Here is a 21,145-nt window from a genome sequence, read left to right on the forward strand (position 1 = left end):
GGCAGGGGAGGTGGCACACTTCATTTTGGATATGTCTTTAGTGTCCTGTGTACATAAGCAGAACCAGACAAAGGGTTTAGGTTTGGTTGCCCCACAGCTGCGGGAGACAGCGTGTCAGATGGGGCGCATGGAAAGGCTTTGGCTCTGGTTTGTGCCTTCCCTCTTCATATCTATGTGCTTCTGGTCCTTCGGGGGGTGTCTGGTGATTTCAGCAGACCCCACTACACATCCAGCAGCCAGGACACGGCCATGGTGGGGATGGTCAGCAGCCCCCCACAGAGGGACTGCCTTCTGTCCCACCACAGAGCAAGCCATTAATTTCCTGTTATTAGTTACAATAACACAGCACGTACTTAAAAACAACCCTAAGTTAGTCCTCCCTCCGAAAGAATTTGAACCTGTCATGAAATTCAGAGGAGAAACATTTTCCCAGATGGCCCATCCGAAGCTGAGCATTTCTGTTCTCGTCAGCTGCTCATGCTTCTGGGAACTGGAATTGCTGCGTCTGGTGGGGCTTTCCTGGGATACGGGGGCGAGAAACACCATCCCAGGGAGCACCACCCAGCAGGATCTGCCGTAGCCTCCCTGAGGGTTGTGCCTTGAGTGGAGAAAGGTTTGGGCAGCCTGGGAGCAGCTTGAAGTTGTTGTTATTTAGACGTGATGAAGGGAATGGACCTGTTTCAGCAAATACTGTGTAGCCCTGATACCTCTCTCTACTCTGACGTTTAATCAATGACTGGTTCCAGACCTTGGGGTGCACTAGAGATGCAGAGAGTGATGGTGTAACAGCAGAAGGAAAGGAATGCAGGGGTTCCCTGGTCATTTGGATGGGTTACTGTGGGGATCTGACCTGGAAAAAACAGTGTTTTGCTTGCGAGCATGTGTGCTGGTTGTCATTCTCTCTGCTGCGTTCATGCGAACCTGAGCTGGAGGAGCTGTTCCCAGGGACAGCTGAAGCTGAGGGGGCTCATTTGCCATCCTGGGGGGCAGGAACTTGTTAGCATTGCCCAGAGTGTACCAGCTGAAGAGATCTGAGCTGGGGATTAAAGAATTCCCTGATATTTCAATGGCTGATCGAAACCATACTGAAAATCTCTGCCTGGGGGAGTTGCTGCATTTCATTAAATAAAATCAGCCTCGTTTCTCTGACTGGACTAGAGGACAGAAAACACGTTGTTACACTCATGATAGGATCTTATCACCTCCTGCCTGTGAATTGTGACCAAGTTTAATTGAGAGTTTAATTGACTCTTTCCCTGGTTTGGTTTGGGAGGGTTCCTCTTCCCCAGAAATGAGTTTTCCAGATGCCTACTTTAAAGGAAAAAGAAAAAAATAGTTAGGGATTTTCTTTGGCCACCTTTCCAGCTCCCAGCTGTTCGGTACTGGAAATGTGTTCTTCATTATGTCTAAGAGATAAATGTTTCTTTCTTCCGATTGGGGTGGCGATAAATATTTCAAAACATACTATGCTGTAGACAAGTGAGTTAGTATCATTTGTTTTCCGCCCAGCAGCGTACAGCAAACAGAGCCGGCTGCGGTGGGGAGCCAGTGCCAGCGTGATGAACCGACGGGGAGCTGCTGTGGTCTTGCCTTCATACACCAGCTGTCCCCAGGCTGTGCACAGTCACTGTACTTGGGTATAGATTCAATAACCAGGTGTCTGGTTCTGCCTTCAGGCAGCTTTGCATTAATTAAAATAAAATAATAATTTATTTTTTTTGAAGGCAGAAATTGTTATCAATCCTTCCAGCGCTGCTACTTTCAGCAAACACGCTGCTGCCTTCGCAGCACATCTCCAGCCTACAGCTCCTTTCTCCTCATCTGACCCCAGAGCAGTTGAGTCCTGGAGCGAGCCTGATGAGCCGGCAGTGGGGCTATTTTGGATTAAGAGGAGGGGTGAATTCCAGCTTCCTGGAGTATTCTCTCCTGTGCCAGTGTTGGCTTTGCTCATAGCAAGGATGCTCCAGCTTGCGTGCTTTTAGTGATCTCAGCCGGGGCACGTCCACAAATAGGAGGGTTGCAGGGCACCACCTTGTGCATATTCCAGCTGATCTTAGATAATCAAGTTGCTGAAGTTTGGCCCATAGTTTCCCTCTTTGATCAAGGAGGTGTGTGGAGTTAGAGGAGATAAATTTGGGCATCTGTAAGAGTTGCTGTCTGTAGTTGCTGCATCCAGCTGGGGCTCCACAGAGGTGATGACACCGGGGATTGCAAAGGCAGTGTCTAGATCTGAGGGGATCTTCTTGGGAAGATGGAGAGAGAGCTGTCAGCCATGAAGGTGGTGTTGTAATCAGGGTACATCCATGAAGAAGCCCTTGGAGCACAACAGCAGTGGCCGATGCTGTAGATGAAAACTTGTGGTGTGAGAGGAAAAAAAGACTTAAAATTTTGCTTTGGGCTGATTGAAATTCAAAGAGTATGAGCCAGCGTAAGCCCCCACTGGGAGATGAGGTGACTGGGAGAGAAGGATGTCTTCATCCTTTTTGTCCCTCCCTTGTTTTCTGTGGTAACAGCTCAAAGAGAATTGGAGAGGCAGGATGTGAATGGTCTTTTCAGAGACTCTAGACCTTCATTTCCAATGTGGGAAATGCTTCAAAATATCTGTTTCACCCAGAAAGAGTTCAGAATATTTTTCCCTTTAGAATAATGTTTAAAAAATTTTCAAGTTTTTGTTGTTGTGGGGTGTGTGTGGTGTTTGTTTGTGTATTTTAAAGAATTAAAATACCAATAGAAGCAAGAGGGCATAAGCCAAACATTAAGAAAAAACCCTTGAGGATAAAATGAGTTTGTGAGCAATTTGGTCTTGAACTCTGTGGGAACTGGACTGGATCTGTGAAGTCTTCCCGGATATCCTCACATAATTTGGAGATCTAAAAATAACACAAAACTTGAATAGCCTGGATGACCTCGAAGCTGCTTTGTGAGAGACTTGCAGTGTAGCCAGGGTAGGTGAACACCCTGCAGCACATCCAGGTTTCAGAAACCCCAGATGAGACAGTTGGGGAGTTGCTAATTGGTCTTCATTACCATCAGGCTTTGATGGATACAACTCCTGAGTTTGCATCCACAATGAGCAAACAGCGATGGGGGACAGTGGCCTCTTTTGGAAATGTGAAGCAAGTCTAAAAGGTCCAATTAAGTCAGTCCCAGGGAGGGCTGGTTCAGAGAAGAGCGCGGCCCTCCCGCCGCCGGCTGTGCTGGCGGGAAGCCCCTGCAGTGATTTGTTTTCGGGCTCTGCTGTTGCACCAGCCCCAGCGCTGACCCATGGGCCGAGCAGCTCAGCAGAGGAGATGCAAGCATATGCAAAAAGGTACTTGAAAGGGAGGTCTGGTTTGAAACAAAGCAGCCAATTTCCTTTCACCGCAGACAAGCCTTATCTTGGGGAGATTACGTTTGTCTCCAGTGGAGCCTCTGGTGTCATAACTGCGTTCTTCCTGGGCAGATAGAGGCTGCACAAAAATCCCATAGCGGCCAGCTGGGCTCTGTTTGTGGCCGTGACTCATGAGCCGTGGGATGTGTGGGGACCAGGGAGTTTGGGGCTTTTTCTCTGTTTGTTTGTTGGTTTGTGTTTAAACTGTCAGAGAAGAAGAGCTGCGGAGCTTGTTCTGCACGTTGGTGAGCAGGGCAGCTCAGGTGCCTTTCAAGGCATCTCTTCAGTGCTGCCTGCAGCCGTGTGCATCCTGCTGTGCTATCGAGGGAGAGGGCTGCCTGGGATCCCTCTTGCTGGTCTGACAGGCGTGGGTATTTCTCCCAGTAGTCATGAATGCGTGTTGTCCATAGCAAAAGTCTTTTTTGGGACGTGGTGTCCTCAGCCAGAGAAGGTTGTTTTCTCCAGCTCCCTGGGAACACTTTTCAGTGCACCCTCACAAATACAACTGCAGAAATCAACGGCTACAGGGTTGTTGCCCTAAAAGGATTGCATCCTGGATTGCAAATAGGCTGTTTAATTAGTCCATCATACCCAAGATTGTACCATGTTTTATGGTCCTGGTACAAATGTAGCTGGGATGTGTTTGCCCTTTCTCCTCCCATTGACCCAGTGGATGCTGTTGAAATTGACATTAGCAATGGGCTCAGATAGGTCTGTCTGGTTTGACCAGCGCTTTACCAAGCTGCGCTCAAGGCACAGAGAATTTTGTAGTTATCCTGTCCTTATCAGCCAGGGGAGATTGCTTCTCCTCGTCTCTGCAGGCAGACCCCATCCTGCCTCTGCAGAGAGCTGGATAGCCAGCTTGCCAAGGAGGTTGGCTGGTGTATATATATTATTTTAATATTTCTTTTTGCTCATTCATATTGTTCTGTGATGTTAAATGTTTGAAGCTGTGGCGGGAAGAGGCTGGAGATAAGATGACAATAAAAGGCTGGAGTAAACCCTGCAAGCAGAGATAACGCACTTCAGAGAGTACGGGTGAACTGGCAGACCAGAAAGTTCAAGGATATCTAAATTTCTTGCCAGTCAGGACGGTCACTTTTCTCACCAGCTGCTCTGCACAACCAGCTTCGCTTGTGATATACCCGAAACAGCTTCTAGTTTAACTTGGACCACTTGTTAGATACAAGTTCATTGTGTTCAGACCTGTATGAATGACATCACGCATATTACTTCACTGAATTTATAATCTTAGTCCATTTGAAGGATTTTGCTGTTACACCTGGTCTAAAGCACAAGACCTCTCACGTACCCTTCTCAGCTCTTCCTTCCCTGCATTCTTGTTCCGCAAATCCATCTTGTGATGTCTGACACTTCTGCAAAGAGGAGAAATTAATCCCTGTGCATTTTGCCCTGATTTTCCACGCTCCCAGCCCAGCTCATTGGGAAGTCGGTGTTACATCATGAGGGATTTGTTAATGCAACGGAGAGAGGTCTCCTGCCCATCTGCATCACAGCTTCCTTTCTCTGCCTGGGTTTGGGAGGTGTTGAAGGCAGAATGATGATGGGGAGATACAGTGAGCTACAGGAGCTGGCTGCAGGGTCGCGCTGGCTCCAGGGCATTTAAGACACTTTCATACCAAAATCCTTTCTTGAAGGATGGTTTTGAAAATTGCCAAGTGTTACATCTCATAGGAACTTGAGAGCGAGCTTGGGCTGTGTACCTTCTTGTGCAGTTTGGACCCAAACTGAGAACCAGGCAGGCTCTCCGTTCTGACTGTGCCAGCTTTGCTTGGCTTGAAATGCCATCGGGGCACTGCACTGGTAGGGACCCTGTCTTTATTGGGGTGTTGTTTAACCTCACGTGGTGTTTGCTGAGCTTAGGCATCAGCAGTGTGATGTGGGTGCCACATACTGTGCCACACAGATTTACTTCAATGCTTTGAGCTGATCCCAAGCGCCCTGTGCTGTTTCTGTACAGAAATTGTGCAACAATTGATGGGCGCACTGTGTTGCTGTTGCTTTTTAATTGTGGAGCAGGAGGAACGAAGCGATATGAAAGGTCAGACCAGATTTCTTAGTGAGGAGCTGTTTGGAGGAAGTTGCGGAATTTTGGCCCGGCGTGTGCTGAAATTCCTGCCTGCTTGTGTGGGAGCCCTTGGGTCGGGGGAGGCAGCTCTGCTCACAAATCCATCGAAGCCTCGCCTTAACTTTTATTTATTAGGATACAAACACTTTGCATCTTGCAGACACTGTGCCTGCCTGAACTGGTGGTGGTTTGTGAGAGAGAGGATCAGAAATGTCCATCTGCTGTCCCCATCTCCTCCCAGCAAGGGTCACTGGCTGCAGCGTGGACAGAGCCCGGAGGACCTGAGTACCCCGGAGATTTGAGCTCCGTGGAGCTGTCCCTTGGATCTGCGCTTTCTCACAGCTGTGCCCATACATCTGGGGCTGGAATGTGCCCTGTCTTAATGACTTGTTTTTGTCACGATTGCTGCCAATGTCACGGATTCCTTCTATATGTCTTAAAAGCAAACAATCCGTGACTGTGGATGGCTTTATTCGCTGCATCTCGGCACGCATGCAGCTGGGTGAGCAGTTAACCAAGTTAACTGAGTTAACCAAGAGTTGTTAAATTATGCTCAGAGGGAACAAGAAAGATCGGGAACATCGCTAAGACCTGGTAATCTCTTTGTGAAATCCTTTTGTGGCTGTGTTGTCCTTGGCTGGTAGGGGGATGAACATGGTCTTTTAATGGGATCCTTTCTTTTCTTTGCGCTCAAGGTCATAATTTCTGCCTGGTTAGGCTGCATGTTGATAAAAGGAGGTACCAGGTAGGGCCATCCTCTCCTTCATACGTGTATATTGTACATTGTTTGAGTCTTCCTTCACAAAGCAACCTATTGATGTTCTTGAAATATCGGTGTAAGATTGTTCCCTGTGGTGTTGGGGTGAGTTGTTCTTGAGGAACCTTGTCCATGTCAACCCAGGCGAATGCAGAGTGATGTGGACTTAAAAGGCTGATTTGCAGAACCAGTGCCATGCTGGAGCTCGCTGGGAGACAGCAAGCCACGTCCTTCCAGATCAGAGATGTCCTCATTGTCTATTAATGCATATTAATTGTCTATTAGTAAAATTTGCCATGGTGGGGTGAGGCACTTCAAGGAGATTTTTTTCTTCCATTAGCCTCTCAAAGTCTAGCTGGCATTAAAAACTGAGTTAGTTCTTTCCCATTAGTTACCAAAAAAAAACCCACTTATGTGACAAGTGATAGCTCCCTGAAGAGGCTGCTTCTTGCTGTCTCGAATAACTGCTGTCAGATTGCATCGCTCAAGTCATGCTTTTTCTCAGCAATTTCAGATTTAGGATGCAAGCACACCAGTTAGTATTAGAAAAATCAGGGAGTTCCTGCTTGCTATTTATAGAAAAGCACATTTCTCTGTATGTTTTGGGATCACTAGTTTTTGCTTGTATTGTTGTCATTTTACTAAAATTAGTCACAAACTCCTGATAGTTCAAGGGAGGAGAATTAAGGCAATGCACCAAGAGACTTTGAAAATCAGCCCCAAGAACAATGTGGAATTTTTTTCTGCTCAAAGCCATCATTGTGTAGGTGGCTGGATTTATTTGTGTGGCTGGATTTTATCTGTCTGGATTTGAGTGACTTCCAGTTAAATTCCTCTAGAACACCAGGTCTTTCTGGGGCATCTGCTCATTGCTCACCTATCTACATGATACTCGCAGGCAATTTGGCTTCTTCTGCCTGTCATATAACACAAGCACGTGTTACTTCATGGTGGGGCCATCCATGCCGACCCCTTGTGCTCCTTGTGCCTCCGTGAGCCCTGAGATTAATAGTAATTTTCCATTTTTCTTCTTCAAGCCACTTTTTTTCTTACCCCTCTCTTTAAGTAATACCATATTTCACTGTGAGGAAGATGCTGGTATGAACTGCTGCTAATCCTGCCAGTGACTAATTACAATGCAGATATTTTCCCAGAACAGCCCACTCCCAAAAAAGTTCCGAGAAGCCTCCTAGGAGCGTTTAACAGCCAAAGATAATTGACACCTCAAAGGTAAATATCTGAGAATGTGAAATCCGGAGTATAGGGCCCACTTAGCCCTTCCCTAGGGGCATGCTCGTTCAAGTTTGGGCTGAAAGACAAATATTTAACTCTTGTCTCTAAGGGGTTACTTTACACTTTTCCCAGCAGCATAGAAGGTGCAAAGGCCATCGCAGCCAAGTGCAGGTTATCTCCTAATGCACAGTGAAAGCCTAGTGTGGGTGAGTCCTTATCTATAAGTGACTGAAGCCTCATCCCGAGGAATTCCAGCCATCCCCTTCTGCCCTGGCTGCGTTTTGCTCTGCTGTGACACCTCCAGTAAGTGACACTTGGGTGGCTGTTGGGCTGATTCTGAATTCAGAAGGGAACCCACTCGCTGGGTTTGAAGCACAGGTGTGTGCGCAGGTGGTTGTGTCAGCATCCCCTGAACGCTGCACATGTAGCCAGGTGGCATTTGCTGTTTGCAGCTCCAGGCAGGCATGGATTTAACAGGGTGTTCCCCAAACCTGTCCTGCCCAGACTCCTCCGTGTCTTTCCCATCCTTAGCGCCAGCCAGCTGAACCTTCTGCATGTTGGACTCTTGCAGCTGCCCTCTTGGTGGTCATTTCTAAAGCCTGGCTATCCAAATCTTCGCTTGTGCAGGCTCGCCGAGCCACAGGCGATGGCACCGCTCTGTCCTGCCATGTGCCAGGGGCCGCAGATTTGGTCCCCAAAGGGTTTTTGGCAGGAGCGGTGTATGGCCCTGGCTGCGGAGGGACCGCTGGCGCAGGAGGATGCTGTGGAGATAAAGCAGTGCTGTGTGTGAAACAAGTCAACGAGCCAAATCCTCCTCGGTGGTGTTTAAAAAACAGAAAAAATCCTTTGTGGAAAATGCTCTATCGGCTGTTTACTTAAGCCGGGCCACTTAGAATGGGAGCGGGCACTAATTAGAAAATAACGTTGTAAAACACAGTTGCTGTTAGTGATGGCACTGAGCAGGTTTCACGGTGGCTGGTAGTTCTGAATTTGTGGTTTCCAGGAGAGAATGGGGCAGGAGGTGCTGTGAGCAAAAGAGAGAAACGGGCAAAGTGTGTGTTTTGGGACCCACCCGTCTTTCAAACACTATCTTTTGTGCTTTTATTGTGTGGGGTTTGTTTGGTCTCAGGTATTTGAGTATTTTATTGAAAATGACTGCACAAAAGCCTTGCCTGCTTGGAGGGGAAGCACCTTTCGTTTACTGCCTAGAAGGGTTGAAAAAGTTCTTGTGTGCTTGGAAATAAAAGGTAGGCACATACCAGCAGCTAAATGTGAGGGGCTTTAATAAAGGATTCTGGGCTAGGAAGAAATAAATGTGCTGTAGGGACAGCAGGAGCTCAGCAGGGGGACAGTCAGGCTGTTAATGAGTAAATCCATTGCTTCAATGAGAATAAATGATTACAGGCAAAAGATGCGAAAGGGGCAGATCACTGACCTGGAAAAGTTCAAAGCAAGTCAGAAGCTCTTTGGCTTTCTAGGGCTTCTTCACCTTCCGCACACTTGTTTGTGGGGATAAAAGGTGCTCAGAGAGGCTTGATTGCTTATTAGTTTTACCTTCTGCAACTGCTGGGAAGAGCAGATGTGGTGCCAGCGCTGCTGAGTGTTTGAAGCCTGATGAGTGTTCACTGTGCCCATGGTAGCTGGTGCTCCGGCTGGGGACAGAGGTGGCCTGTGGTTTTGGGTTTGTGACAGATACCCCTATCCAGGCTCTGGCCTCTGCCGTATCTTCCAGGTGGGCTTGTGGCTGCGGCATCAGACCAAGGCGGTGCCTGGGGAATCAGTGGGCTTGGGAGGAAAGAAACGCATTGGTCACTTTTGAAAGCTCCAGGGAAACATTAAAAAACACACAAACAAAGAAACCTCTCACCACAACACACCTTCCACCGTGGTTCTGAAATGCTTCATCTGGATTTTTCCTGCTTTCCCTGCTGTGCAGTGACCCAGACTGGGGTGCAGAGTGCCCCGAAATGCCACAGGTGCCCGCTGTGCATGTGCTGAAGTCCTTTGGGCTGGCCACTGCTCCCGGCCATGCTGTGCGCATCCAGGAGGCCTCGTGTGCCCCTGAAGAGCGGGATTTATTGCCCGTGCCCTGCACCGTTGAGCCGCACACCTGCTCGCCTGGTCCGTCCGATCCTTCCAGGAAATCCCAAGCAGGAATACAGCAGCACTGGTAATGCTATCCACACACGTGCTCCACGGGGATATTTAGCAGCGGTTAGGAAGCGATGAACTGCTTTGTTTTTACATGGTGCTATTTTAATAAGTCAACGCCAAAGGTAATAAATCTGTCCTGCAGAAAATTAGAGAGTGGTTTGCTATATAAACTACCCCTGCGCACTACGGGGCTGGGAGCAGAGCTGCATGTAGCTCCCAGCCAACGTAGTCTGCTTGTACCTTTTTGTCAGAGGACCAATTTGCCAATATTAGAACAATTTCAAGATTGATTTTGCTTATTCAGTGTTGCTCTATGGCTTTATGGCACCTTGGAGGAACATCAGGGAGGCTTCACCAAAAATCCCTCACCAAAGAAACATGGGATGTGGCTGGGTCCAGCTTGCTGTCTTGTTTCCACATGTGCCTCCCAGAGCTGGAAAACTGAAATCAGTGTCTCAAGGGAGGGAATAGAGCAGGAATGTGCAAGTTTGCCGTCGTGTGCTGCTCACACAGGAGGATACATGGACAGACAGACAGAATGTACTGCTCCAAAAGCAGCTGAGTTTCTCTTGCCTCTCCAGATCCTGGTTTTACTCTTCAAATCTTTGCACTGTCACACTGGGCAGTGATCAGAATTATATTTTCACGTGATTTTGGTGCTGGATGAAGCTGCCCATCGTCCAAACATACTGAAGGATGGAGTGGGTGGGAGATGGAGGAAATGCCCTCATCTCCATCTTCCTTTCCTGGCTCTGGGAGTTGCTCCATCCTTCCAGGCACTGGGGCAGCCACAAATGATTGTTACTAAGGAAACAGGCTTCAAAACCACTAACAGCAACATCATCTGGAGATAGGGATGTTACTATTTTCAAAGAAAGTTGGTTGCTAATTAAAAGACTCCTGTCAGAATTTCCTGGCTCAAAACTCATTTCATGAAATCCCAGGCATTGGTTGAAGGTTGGGTTGTACCTGGCATGCTTTCAGAGGTGCTGAGAGCAATGGAGACAAGGGTGTGCATCAAATCTGCTGTTCCACCTCCATCCTCCATGGAGAAGGGAAAAAAATTGCCTAAGAGGCTGGAAGTATAGAGGTTTTTATTCATCTCATTGCTAATAGGAGCTAAATAAAGGCTTTGGAAAAAAAACCCGACCATTTCTCTTGCGATATTAGTTGGGCAGAACTGTACTAGAACTAAACATGGAATGAAAAGTCTGGCTTCTCTGCCAGCTCTATTTTTAGAGCTACTGCTCCATCTTTGTATCTCTGAGTTTTCTCAGCGTATGCGCTTGAAACAGGCAATCTGCCTTTATTTTTTCCAGCAGGCTGTGATATTCTACAAGATAAGGATGTTGGATGGAGGGGCAGGCGGTTTGACAAAAATCCCTCTGAATACCAGGATGCAGGTCCTGTTCCAGGGTCGGGTTCACTGTGGTCACAGACTCCAGAGTATTTTCTGTGCTCTGTGTAGGAAAGATCTGAACCCTTACAGGCTGGAGAGGAGTGGGTGTGCAATTTTGGCTGGCTTCTTTGTGTCCCAAAATTGCAGTCATGACTGGGATGAAATTCAGCAGCAGTCTGAAAGCACACAGCATGGCTAACGATGGGTTTGGAAGTCATGTTGGGAGTCATGTTTGGCTTTGAGGGCAGGAGCAGGATAGGAATATCCGAACTGGGCTTCAGCTGAGTTACTGCAACTGATCCAGCAAGAACCCAGAGGATTTTTCCTGGGGAAAGCAGCAATAAAAGATAAAAAGTTAGCATGCCAACCTTGTCTTGGATATTTAATCCTGCTACTGCGGGTGGGACTGGCCTTTCAGAGAACTCCCGGGGACAAGGACACAGTTCTCCCTGGTGCCTTGTGTGTGTACATGCGCAAACCCACATCTCCCAGGACTGAAAATGTACCAAAAACATCTACTGCTGCTTCTTTCAGCTAGAGAGAGCCTGAGTTTATGAGCCTGTACACTGCCTGACCCTGCTGCCCCTTGTCCGGGGAGCACTTATTCCAGGGCTTGCGACCAGCAGCACCAGCTCTTTTTTCAGCCGTTGTTTTGACTTTAGAAAGCACTGAGCCCCAGGTTTGTGTTTGCATCATTTCAGTGTTTGTGCAAAAAACAACTCTCACCATGCACTGATTTGTGACTGGATCGTAACTTCTGCAGGGGACTTCTGAGAGCTAGAAGTGTGCGAGGAGTTTGGACTCAAGGACATTTAATTAGGAACATTTCTTTCCAGCATGAGACTGGACAGTAAGGAGGAACCCCCAGAAACTCCATGGGATTTTCTGACTATAAACTCATAGCTGGCTTTGCAAAAAGATAAATGCAGAAGGCAGATATGCCTCACATTTCTAATTGTCTGTTTGTGGTTGTTCCTTTGGAGCAGAGGCTGATCCAGTACCGGAGACCAGAACACAGGCAGGTATGCTGGAGCTGCGGTGAATTTTGTCCAGCAAAAGCCTATGCCAGATTCCAGTAGAAGCGTTAATTTATTCCCTGTAGAATAAAGCTGGAGGAGGATTTACAGTGGAGAGAAGGTGTAAGTTCACTGGCTGGTACTCAGCCCTGTTCCCGTGCCAAGAGGCAGATGTGAAGCTGTGAGAACTGGTCCTACAGAGAAAGCAGCTGCCTGAGCTGAAGCCTCTTGGGCTTCACTAAAAAATAACAACTCTATTGAGAGGATAAGGGGGCAGAAAATGCTGCTCTCCCAAAAAACTTGCGCTCGTAAGCATTGACAACACGTAGGTTGCAGAGGGAAATTAGGGCAGCATTTAGGTCTGTTTTTTTCCCAGTTTTTAGCAACTTGAAAAAGATGTCTGTTTCCCCCTTGATATGGGGAATGTTGTGCTTCAGGATCAGGCAGGTTTCCTAGCTGGATTTAGTTCTGATATAGCTTGAGGACATTTTTGTCTGTGTGTCCTGAGGAGGAGACTGTGCCGGTGCCAATCGCAGGGCTGCCCCATCCTCTTGCTCCGTACCCACATGACAGCGCTGGGCCCCTCGTCCGAATGACCGTGGCAAGACACGTACTTTGTGGATGACTTGGTAGATTCAAGCGCTTTTTCCTCGTCTCTCTTTTCTCTTCAAAAGTCTCCTATTGATTGTCAGGGCTATTTTGGAGGTATGTTGTTATTAATACTCACCCTGTGGCTTGATGCTGTGTGTGGCTGGGGCAGGGTGAGGTGCAGGCTGCTGTTCTGACCCTCCTGCAGCTGGTTACAGCTGCGATGGGCACCGAGCCGTCCTTTTCTTCCTCTTGCGGCGGTGTCCCTCTGGCTACCTGTTAGTCTTTGGGGGGTGTATGTTCCTACAGGAGAGACTCCTGAGCTATAAATCTCTGCTTTTCAACTACTAAACTCCCTTTTGGGTTTGACATTAGGAATTTTCTCTGATAAGAGAACTTTTATTTGCCTTTAAATATCACTTTGTGACAGGATGATGGAGTGAGGATTCTTGGAGCGAGCCCGTGCCAGCCGGGGAAGGGAAATTCTGCTGGGGCTTTTGTTTCTCTCTAGCACTGATATTTTAGCTCTTTAAAAGAGTAGGTTTATTTTATTCTTGGCAAGGGTGTGTGTGTACACATCAGCGTCCAGACAAATGGGAGCTGTGCCGAAGCCAAGCGGGTCTCCTGCTCTCCCCTCCCTGTGGCACCTGGGGAACAGCAGCTGCGCTGGGACTTCTCTGCAACCAGCTCAAAAACACAGGTTGTGTGGGTGAAGCAGGGCTGCGTGTAGAGAGCTTTAAAAAAAAATAATGATAATTTTGTGACAGATGCAAGATGCAGCTGGATGTACCCAAGCAGCAGTCCAGGGTGTTTGTTACCTGTTACCCCAAGAACAGCCCCAAAGCCAAGTACCCTAGAAAAGCTTCACATAGCAGCTTTTCCTGATCACCTTGCAGATGTTGCGGTGGGGACCAAGCCTTTGCCTTGCCAAGCCAGGATGAGATTCCCTCAGTAGGGCAGGGGCACTGGTTTATAGTGCTGCCTGCTTGAGTCAAGGCTCAGTCTAAGGTGTTGCCCAGCACAACCTCCGAGTACTGCCTGTAGCCACAAAGTCTGTGTTTTGTTTGCATTCAGACCGGTGGCAGCTGAGCTCCCTATCTGGCTCTCTCCAGCAGCCGTGTCGTATCACCATCCTTTTAGATACAGAGGATTTTGCTCCACGGGCTGCTTGCGAGCAGGAGGATCTGCAAAGTGCCAGCTCGTTTATTCGGTTTGGATCCCACTAAGCTCTCCCTGGCTTTCACGATGCCTCGAGCAGCCAACTAACTCTGTGTTCCTTTCTTTCAGCTCTTCCATGTGGCGTATGTCCTGATCAAATTTGCGAATTCCCCTCGTCCTGACCTCTGGGTGCTGGAGCGATCTACTGACTTTGGCCTTACCTACGAGCCCTGGCAGTATTTTGCCTGTAAGTATTCCAGTGTTACAAGAGAGCTGGAGGCAAGTATGAGACTGGGTTTGGAGTTGTTTCTGTGTCGTTGCTGTGATTTGGTATGTGTTCTCGATTTCTTCTGCCCCATAAGGCTGCAAGAGTTGAAGCTTGGAGCAGAGCAGCTGGGTGAAGTTGTGGTGCTCCTCAGGACGGGAGGACTTTTTTGCTTTCTGGGACTGTGTTTTTTAAAGTATTGGTGTCCACCCGAATCTATGTGGATGCTGAAGCTGGCACCAGTGTCGACAGTTGGGCATTGCTGATCTAGGTCTGGCAACATGAGATTACTTATCATCTCCTCCCTGCTTTCCTTTGTCAGTCTGCCCTGTACCATATCCAGGCTGACGTATTTCAGCTCCTCCAGAAGCAAACCAGCAGCTCGCTTCCAAGTGGCTGCTGTAACGGAAAAATCTTGTGGCAGAACAGTCCTCTTGCACTTACCGGCACTGGAGATGGGATACAGCCTCTCCCAAAGTGTCTATGGGGTAGCCTGATGCCAAGGAACTTGTTAACTTGTCCCCTCCCAGGGGCAACAGCATTAATTGGGAGAAGATGTGAGTTGAGATCTGCAGCCAGAGCTTAAACCTGGCAAGGGAAGACCTTGAAGCACCTGATGCCTCACCCTGGGCTGCCCTTGAAGGCTCATATTTCTGGCTTACCTGTCAGCCCATGCTTTAGCTTTGTTGGCCTTTTTGCAAGAAAGAGCTGCAGACCTTATTAATGTTTATAAATATATAAAGGGTGAGTGCCATGAGGATGGAGCCAGGCTCTTCTCAGTGGCAAACAATGATAGGACAAGGGGTAATGGGATCAAGCTGGAACACAAGAGGTTCCACTTAAATTTGAGGAAAAACTTATTCTCAGTGGGGGTGACAGACACTGGACCAGGCTGCCCAGGGAGGTTGTGGAGTCTCCTTCTCTGCAGACATTCAAAACCCACCTGGACATGTTCCTGTGCGACCTCACCTGGGCGTTCCTGCTCCAGCAGGGGGATTGGACTAGATGATCTTTTGAGGTCCCCTCCAATCCCAAACATACTGTGACACTGTGATATTTTACCCACTGCGTTGCTTAGCATAGTAGCTCCTCTCCAGTGCAGATAGTTTCCCCTCTGCTGTGTACTAGTGGGAAATTACTGCTGTCAGATTGCTTGCTTTGCTTTTTTTAAATCTCTGAGAATTACCCTTCCAGCTCTGAAGCCTCTCTTGGGGCCCGTTATGGTCATGTTGTTGCATGGTCTGGTGCTGAGCAGGGAGCTCTTGCCCCTTCTGCTTGTTCTTTGCATGTAGTGGCAATGTCTGGAGTCCTCTTCCCTCCCGCAACATCAGACCTTGTTACCAACCCCCTTGAGAAGCAGCGTGCAGTGACACAACCCGGTGGAAAATCCCCATGGAAATAAAGAGGTGGCTGCTCCAAAACCTGCCAGATTCGCTAGCACAAGAAGTCCTTTGCGGAGATTTATTTTTAGCATGGGGAATTCTGTAGGTGGTCTAATAAAAAAACACTGGTCAGTTCAGCAAGAGGGTTAAAGGTGCCTGGCAGAAATGTAAGTGTTCCACAGAGACTCCAGCAAGCCTTGCTGTGGGTGGCACCATCCCCACCGGCTCAGCGCTGCTCCTGTATCCCCACTCATTGTGGGATGTGTTCAGGTCCTCACGCTGCCCTGCGTCCCCCAGCAAGGCTGTTGAAGTGCTTTTGGTTTTGTGGGAGGAGGGAAGAAATGAGTGTTGTGGAAAGCATCTTTTGGTGCAGCTAATGTGCTCCCTGGGGCAAGGGGCTGAGGGACCGTGGCGCTGGAAATCCTCCGGGCATCGCGTCTGGGAGGCACCACGCGTTCCTCAGCCACCAAAGGAGAAGTATGAGTGCTGGGGAGAGATTTACGGTGGCTTTTATCCGCATGAAGGGTTCCCCATGCAGCGTTTCGAATGGGGACTGGGCATGAAAGATGCGTGGTCCCAGCTGTCCATCCGGCCCCGTGGATCCTTGCCTGCCCAGCTCAGCGTGTTGTGCAGGATTATCCTGTTTTGTCTCGCTGTGCTGCGCAGTGTCACTGCAGAGGGGAACGCAGTCATAGCACAGAACAAGGCTCCGTCCTTTACAGAGCATAAGCAGGTTTCCCCAGCCTGTTGTTTCCTTAAAGCATTGCTGTGGTTTATGGCTGATGTGCTGCTCTGTTTTAGCTCAGAGTGCTCAGCTGCTGTCTCACATGGTTGTGTAGATCTGCAAGAACCAGAGGAGTTTTTTGGTTTTCCGGAGTATCTGCTCTTGCCGAGCATCCTGTCTCCATGCCCTGCCATGGCAGTGTTCTGGAAATCAATGTGGTGACCGGCTGCTCGCCTGGGGCTTCAGAATAAATGGTCTTTAAAAAAGCACCGGGTGAAGAAAAGCTTTGTGGCCAGAGACACGATGTTAAATGTTTCCACATCGTCTTCCTGTGGATGCAGCCAACCTCCTGCTGTTGCCAAAACAGTGTTTCATGGAGCGAGGCCACATTGCTGGAGATGAGGTGTGGGTGGTGCAAGCCAAAGGTGAAGGCAGCGGAGGCAGAATCTCTCTGTGCTCCCCCTGTCCTGGTCCTCTTGCCTGGCTTAGCCGGCCAGGGCAGCGTGTGGAGTGGGGGACATGCCTTCTGGGGGCACATTGCAACAGATTTTGGAGGATTATTCCCATAAATTAGGCTAACGTGTCCCCATCAGCTCCTTGTGTGAGCTGAGCAGTGCTGGCAGGGGCAGTGGGTTGTGTTTGCTGCCTTTTACTCCCACTTCTCCCCATGGAAACACCCTCATGAGCACGTGTGCTTTGGCACACACTGCTGACAGCTCCTGGTGCAGGTGAAATTGGAGTGGGAGGGAGCAGTAAGTAGACTGTGTCCCAGGCTCTTCCCTGGGGCAACAGCCCCAGAGAGTGGCTGGAGAGCAGCACTGTGTAGGTTTTTTGCAGGGGTGGATGTGAGTGCTCACCACTCTGCACAATCACGTCTTGTACTACCCCGGAATGTTCACGGTGGTTTGGTTGGCTCTGCCAGCACGGGGCTGTCGGGCATCCTGGGGGGACAAGGGTGCTGGACTTGCAGGAGTGGCTGTGCAGGGAAGCCAGGATGCTCCTACAGCTACTTTGGAGACTCCTTGGCATGCAGTGTCCCCAAAGCAGGTTGCAGGGCCAGCAGTGTGACTGCCTGGCTGTGCCTGTCCCCTGGCTTTAGCCAGCCTTGCATTGCCACTTAGTGGCAGGAGCCCTTGATCACTGTCCCCAAGGAGCGGTTCTGGGCAGCTGCAGCATTTCTGCTTTGTAGTGTGTGTTTAAGAGCGACTGCAGAGTTCAGGGCAAGGTGTCCCACAGGCTCTGCTTCTCCCGAACACCACCAGTGCTGCAGTGGTGGCTGTGGCTTGTGATGCCTCCCATTGTGTGGCTCTGTGCTGGCTCGCTTTTCAGGACTTACCCAAAAGGTTAAAGAGCCACATGAACATGATGGTACAAGCTCCTGCATCGGGAGGGAGCTCTAGCAGCAAACAGACCTTCCCCAGTTCAGCAGAAGTGGTGTAGCAAACCCAGTGCTGGCAAAGCAACAAATTCAGACCAGGATTAGGGCTCAGCGTGGTTAAGCTGTGAGTTAAATGCCAAAATTAAGAGGTGGGTTTCTCTTCAGGTGGTTTCAGGAGCTACAGTGGCCATTCTCACCTTCCATCTCTGAATTAATTCACTACAATTAGGTGATTTGAGGGATATTCTGATCATGCCCATTACTCTCATAGTGACTCCCTCCCTTGGTGGAGTACCTTTATGTTAGCAATGACAGAGTTAACGATACAAAGCAGCCTGTACATAGTAAATGCTTAATTAAGAGTATACACCTTCCCTCATGTTGGTCAATGTGGGAACATCAATACAGAGCTCTGAATTGTGCTCTCACCTCTGGTTGATGAACAGCTTCCAAGAGGGACTGCATCGAGAAGTTTGGACTGCAAACTGTGGATCGCATCACCAAGGATGACCACGCCATCTGCACCACTGAATACTCCCGTATCGTGCCTTTGGAAAATGGGGAGGTGAGTAGTTGCACATTTTCATCCCGTGGCATTTCAAGGTTTTTCAGTGTCTGTATGTACTCTTATTAATTGGTTCCCTCTTGAGTTTTGGATGCCATTTAAAACTACTCAGTTAAACCAAATGAGATTGGCAGGGAACTGATTCAGTTGTCTTGAAGGGAGGTAAAGACTGGGTTTGGCTGAGGGAAGGATTAATTTCCTCCCATCCCAGGGGATGACACAGATTTGTTTTCCTTCCTTGCATGGGCAGATTGTTGTCTCTCTGGTAAACGGGCGCCCGGGAGCCATGAACTTCTCCTACTCTCCTCTTCTGCGGAATTTCACGAAAGCCACCAACATCAGACTGCGATTCCTGCAGACAAACACCCTGCTCGGGCACCTGATGGGCAAAGCCTTAAGGGACCCTACAGTGACAAGGAGGGTAAGGCAAGCCTTGAGACCTCTTGCCAATGAGGTGGAGGTGTTTGAGGGCTGTGCGGGCCACCTCTGGGGAGAAGACATCTCTGGATGTTGCCTGTGGGGGTTTCCTCTCTTTGTGCTTGCGTTCCTCCAGCTGAAGATGTTTGCAGCAGATACCACTGCTGCCATGACTGGAGTTGGGGGCTTTTTGGGAAGAATTGTGCTTAGCACCAACAATGTGAAACCGGGAAACACCTCTTAGTGTCACTTGGCTTTGTTGGCTGTGCTGGGAGACTTGTAGCTGACTTGTAGCTAATGGGCTCTGTTAGTGGTGGCCGGTCTTACCATGGAGAGATGCTGCAGCCGACAAGGTCTAGCTTGTCACTGAGAGGGAAATAGCCCAACATGTTGTTTTACTGGGTAAAGTCCTGCTGAATCCTGAGTAGGGCAGTTGTGAAGCTTATTCATACAGATATTAATGGCCAGCTTTTCTTGTTCTCTCCAGTACTACTACAGCATCAAAGATATCAGCATTGGAGGGCGCTGTGTCTGCCATGGCCACGCAGATGTCTGTGATGCCAAAGACCCTAATGACCCTTACAGGTACGTTTTTCAAAGTTTTCTGTGTAAAAGTGTTTGAATTGTTGTGCTAAGAATGAAAGGTACCAGCGTGAGTTGTGCCTTGTCCTGAGCTGGTAACCATGTCAGCACTGTTGTCCATGACTCTGCCCTGAGAACAAACTGGGAACCTGCTTAGCCAAAGTAGCAAAAATGATATGTTTTTGTCAGGCTGTTTTTCAGTCAGATCAGCACCCTGAGCTATTTTCCCTGCCCGAAACTTTGTCATGCCCGTGGGAGCAGAGTGCTGGAATGGGAGGGTGGGTGTGCGATGCCGATGCTGTTGTTGAACGTGGAGGTTTTGCATCAAAACCGAGCCCTGGTTTCTGAGCTTGTTTGGAGAAGTCTCTTGCTTCTCATGTGGCTTCTTAAGAATTGGGGTAGTACTCTCAGAAACAGATGGTCTCCCAAGAAACCAGAGACTCTGCTCTGTCCAGTTCTACTCATAAGAATGATAGATTATGTATGTAGCTAAACATATATTGCTTGCGAAGCAGCAAGAGCATGCAAAGCAGCTACACTTGGCTCATGGGACTTCCCATCCGCCTTGGCAACTTGAAATGCCAAAGACCTGCTTCAAACCATGAAACTGTTGCTTCTTAGCCATCTGTTTGCAGCCTGAATGTTGCCTTTATGAAAGGGATGGGTAGATTCAGCTGGACGAGGGAAACTTGTATTTCTTTCTCATCAGGATCATGTAGAGCTTTTGGATCTTCTAAAAGAAAATTCCAGTGAGTCCCAGCCAAGGTTAAAGCCGCTAAGTATTAAAACAAAGCTGTGTTGGTAAGCAAGTCTGCCTTAGTCTGCCAAACTCTCTGACAAAAGGAAGGAAGTTCATAAACACTTGGATGTACAGTTCCTTAGGTTTGTTTTATACTTGGATATTGCTGGATGTACAGTACACCTGCGTACCAGGGCAAAAGGGCTTCATGATGCAAAGTGATTCTTTAACATAGAAATGCCGTGATATTGCTTGGCTATAGCAATGACTTGGGTCTTTCTGGGAAGGGAGAGAAGATGAGGGAGGAGAGATATGTTGGGATCCTTGTTCAGTGCCGCTTCTGCTGACAACTGTCTCTGCCTCCCAGAATTCACCTCCTCCACTCTTATTTGGATGCATTTGGCATCTTCACTCTTGGCCCCAAACTGTGCTCTAATGTTGCAGCACATGTTCTTAAGCAGCTGTTGTATTTCACCGCAAGCAGATCGCGCTTGCCGGGAGGAGAAAATATTTCCTCCTTGGGTGCTTTGTACAGTGAGCACATAACATCTGTAGAGCCCTTTGGGATGCATCAGGACAAAGATGCTGGGTATACAGAACTTCTCATGGCATTGTTGTGCGCTGTTAACAAGCCCAGGAGCACAGAGAACTCAGCAGAAATATGATGCTTGCAGTTGAGAAAATTACTAATTGGTGAAACGCTGCCGTTCTCCATGGCTCCAGCAGCAGCTGTGTCCAGCCTTCCTGCGGAACGGGTGCTGCTGGGTGGACAGACATCCCTCCACTCCTGCCCCATGGGTGATACAGCCACAACACTGTGTGGCAAGAGCATCACTGGGGCAGCCAGGGCTCGGACACTCTGTCCTGTCGTGTCGTGAGCCCCAGCGGTCAGAAACATATCATTCCTTCAGAAATCTGTGTGACTGGAGTAGGAGGTGTGGCATGTCCCTCTGAACATGTCCTGATGTGTGACAGCAACAGGGCAAGGAAGTGCAAATAGAGGGAGGCAAGGAATGCGAATTGGCCCAGCCCCATTAAAAGTCACAGTTATGTCTCAGCCTGTCTGGGAGGTCTCTGCTTCTCATTTTAACTTCTCTCTTCTGCACATGCCTGTGTTTCTTGTGCCTGTTACCCAGAAAGGCAGGATGAGCACTTTGATAGAGGTGAGGTGAGCTGAGCTAGAAATCTTGGCAGAGACTTTAGGACGTGATGGAGCATGTTCATGAGCTGACTTCCTGGCCATAAATGATAATGTTTATCCAGCTTTGGAAAGTTTCTCTGAAGTGCCAAGTTACAGAGGCTGCACATCCAGCTGTGTTAGGTTGGCAG

General features: G+C 48.7%; 1 protein-coding gene across 2 annotated transcripts in view; it reads left to right on the forward strand.

The window, feature by feature from the left end:
- The window catches only part of LAMA5 (laminin subunit alpha 5), an 89,820-nt gene that overhangs the window by 23,481 nt on the left and 45,194 nt on the right, over positions 1 to 21,145 (forward strand). For both annotated transcript variants that reach the window (XM_065032386.1, XM_065032387.1), the window contains exons 3-6: positions 13,894 to 14,011; positions 17,960 to 18,078; positions 18,329 to 18,499; positions 18,983 to 19,080. In XM_065032386.1, coding sequence (XP_064888458.1) covers positions 13,894 to 14,011; positions 17,960 to 18,078; positions 18,329 to 18,499; positions 18,983 to 19,080 — 506 coding nt within the window. The remainder of the gene's footprint in view (positions 1 to 13,893; positions 14,012 to 17,959; positions 18,079 to 18,328; positions 18,500 to 18,982; positions 19,081 to 21,145) is intronic.

The sequence above is a fragment of the Columba livia genome, chromosome 16 (genome assembly GCF_036013475.1).
Source record: "Columba livia isolate bColLiv1 breed racing homer chromosome 16, bColLiv1.pat.W.v2, whole genome shotgun sequence".
In the NCBI taxonomy this organism is placed as follows: Eukaryota; Metazoa; Chordata; class Aves; order Columbiformes; family Columbidae; genus Columba; species Columba livia.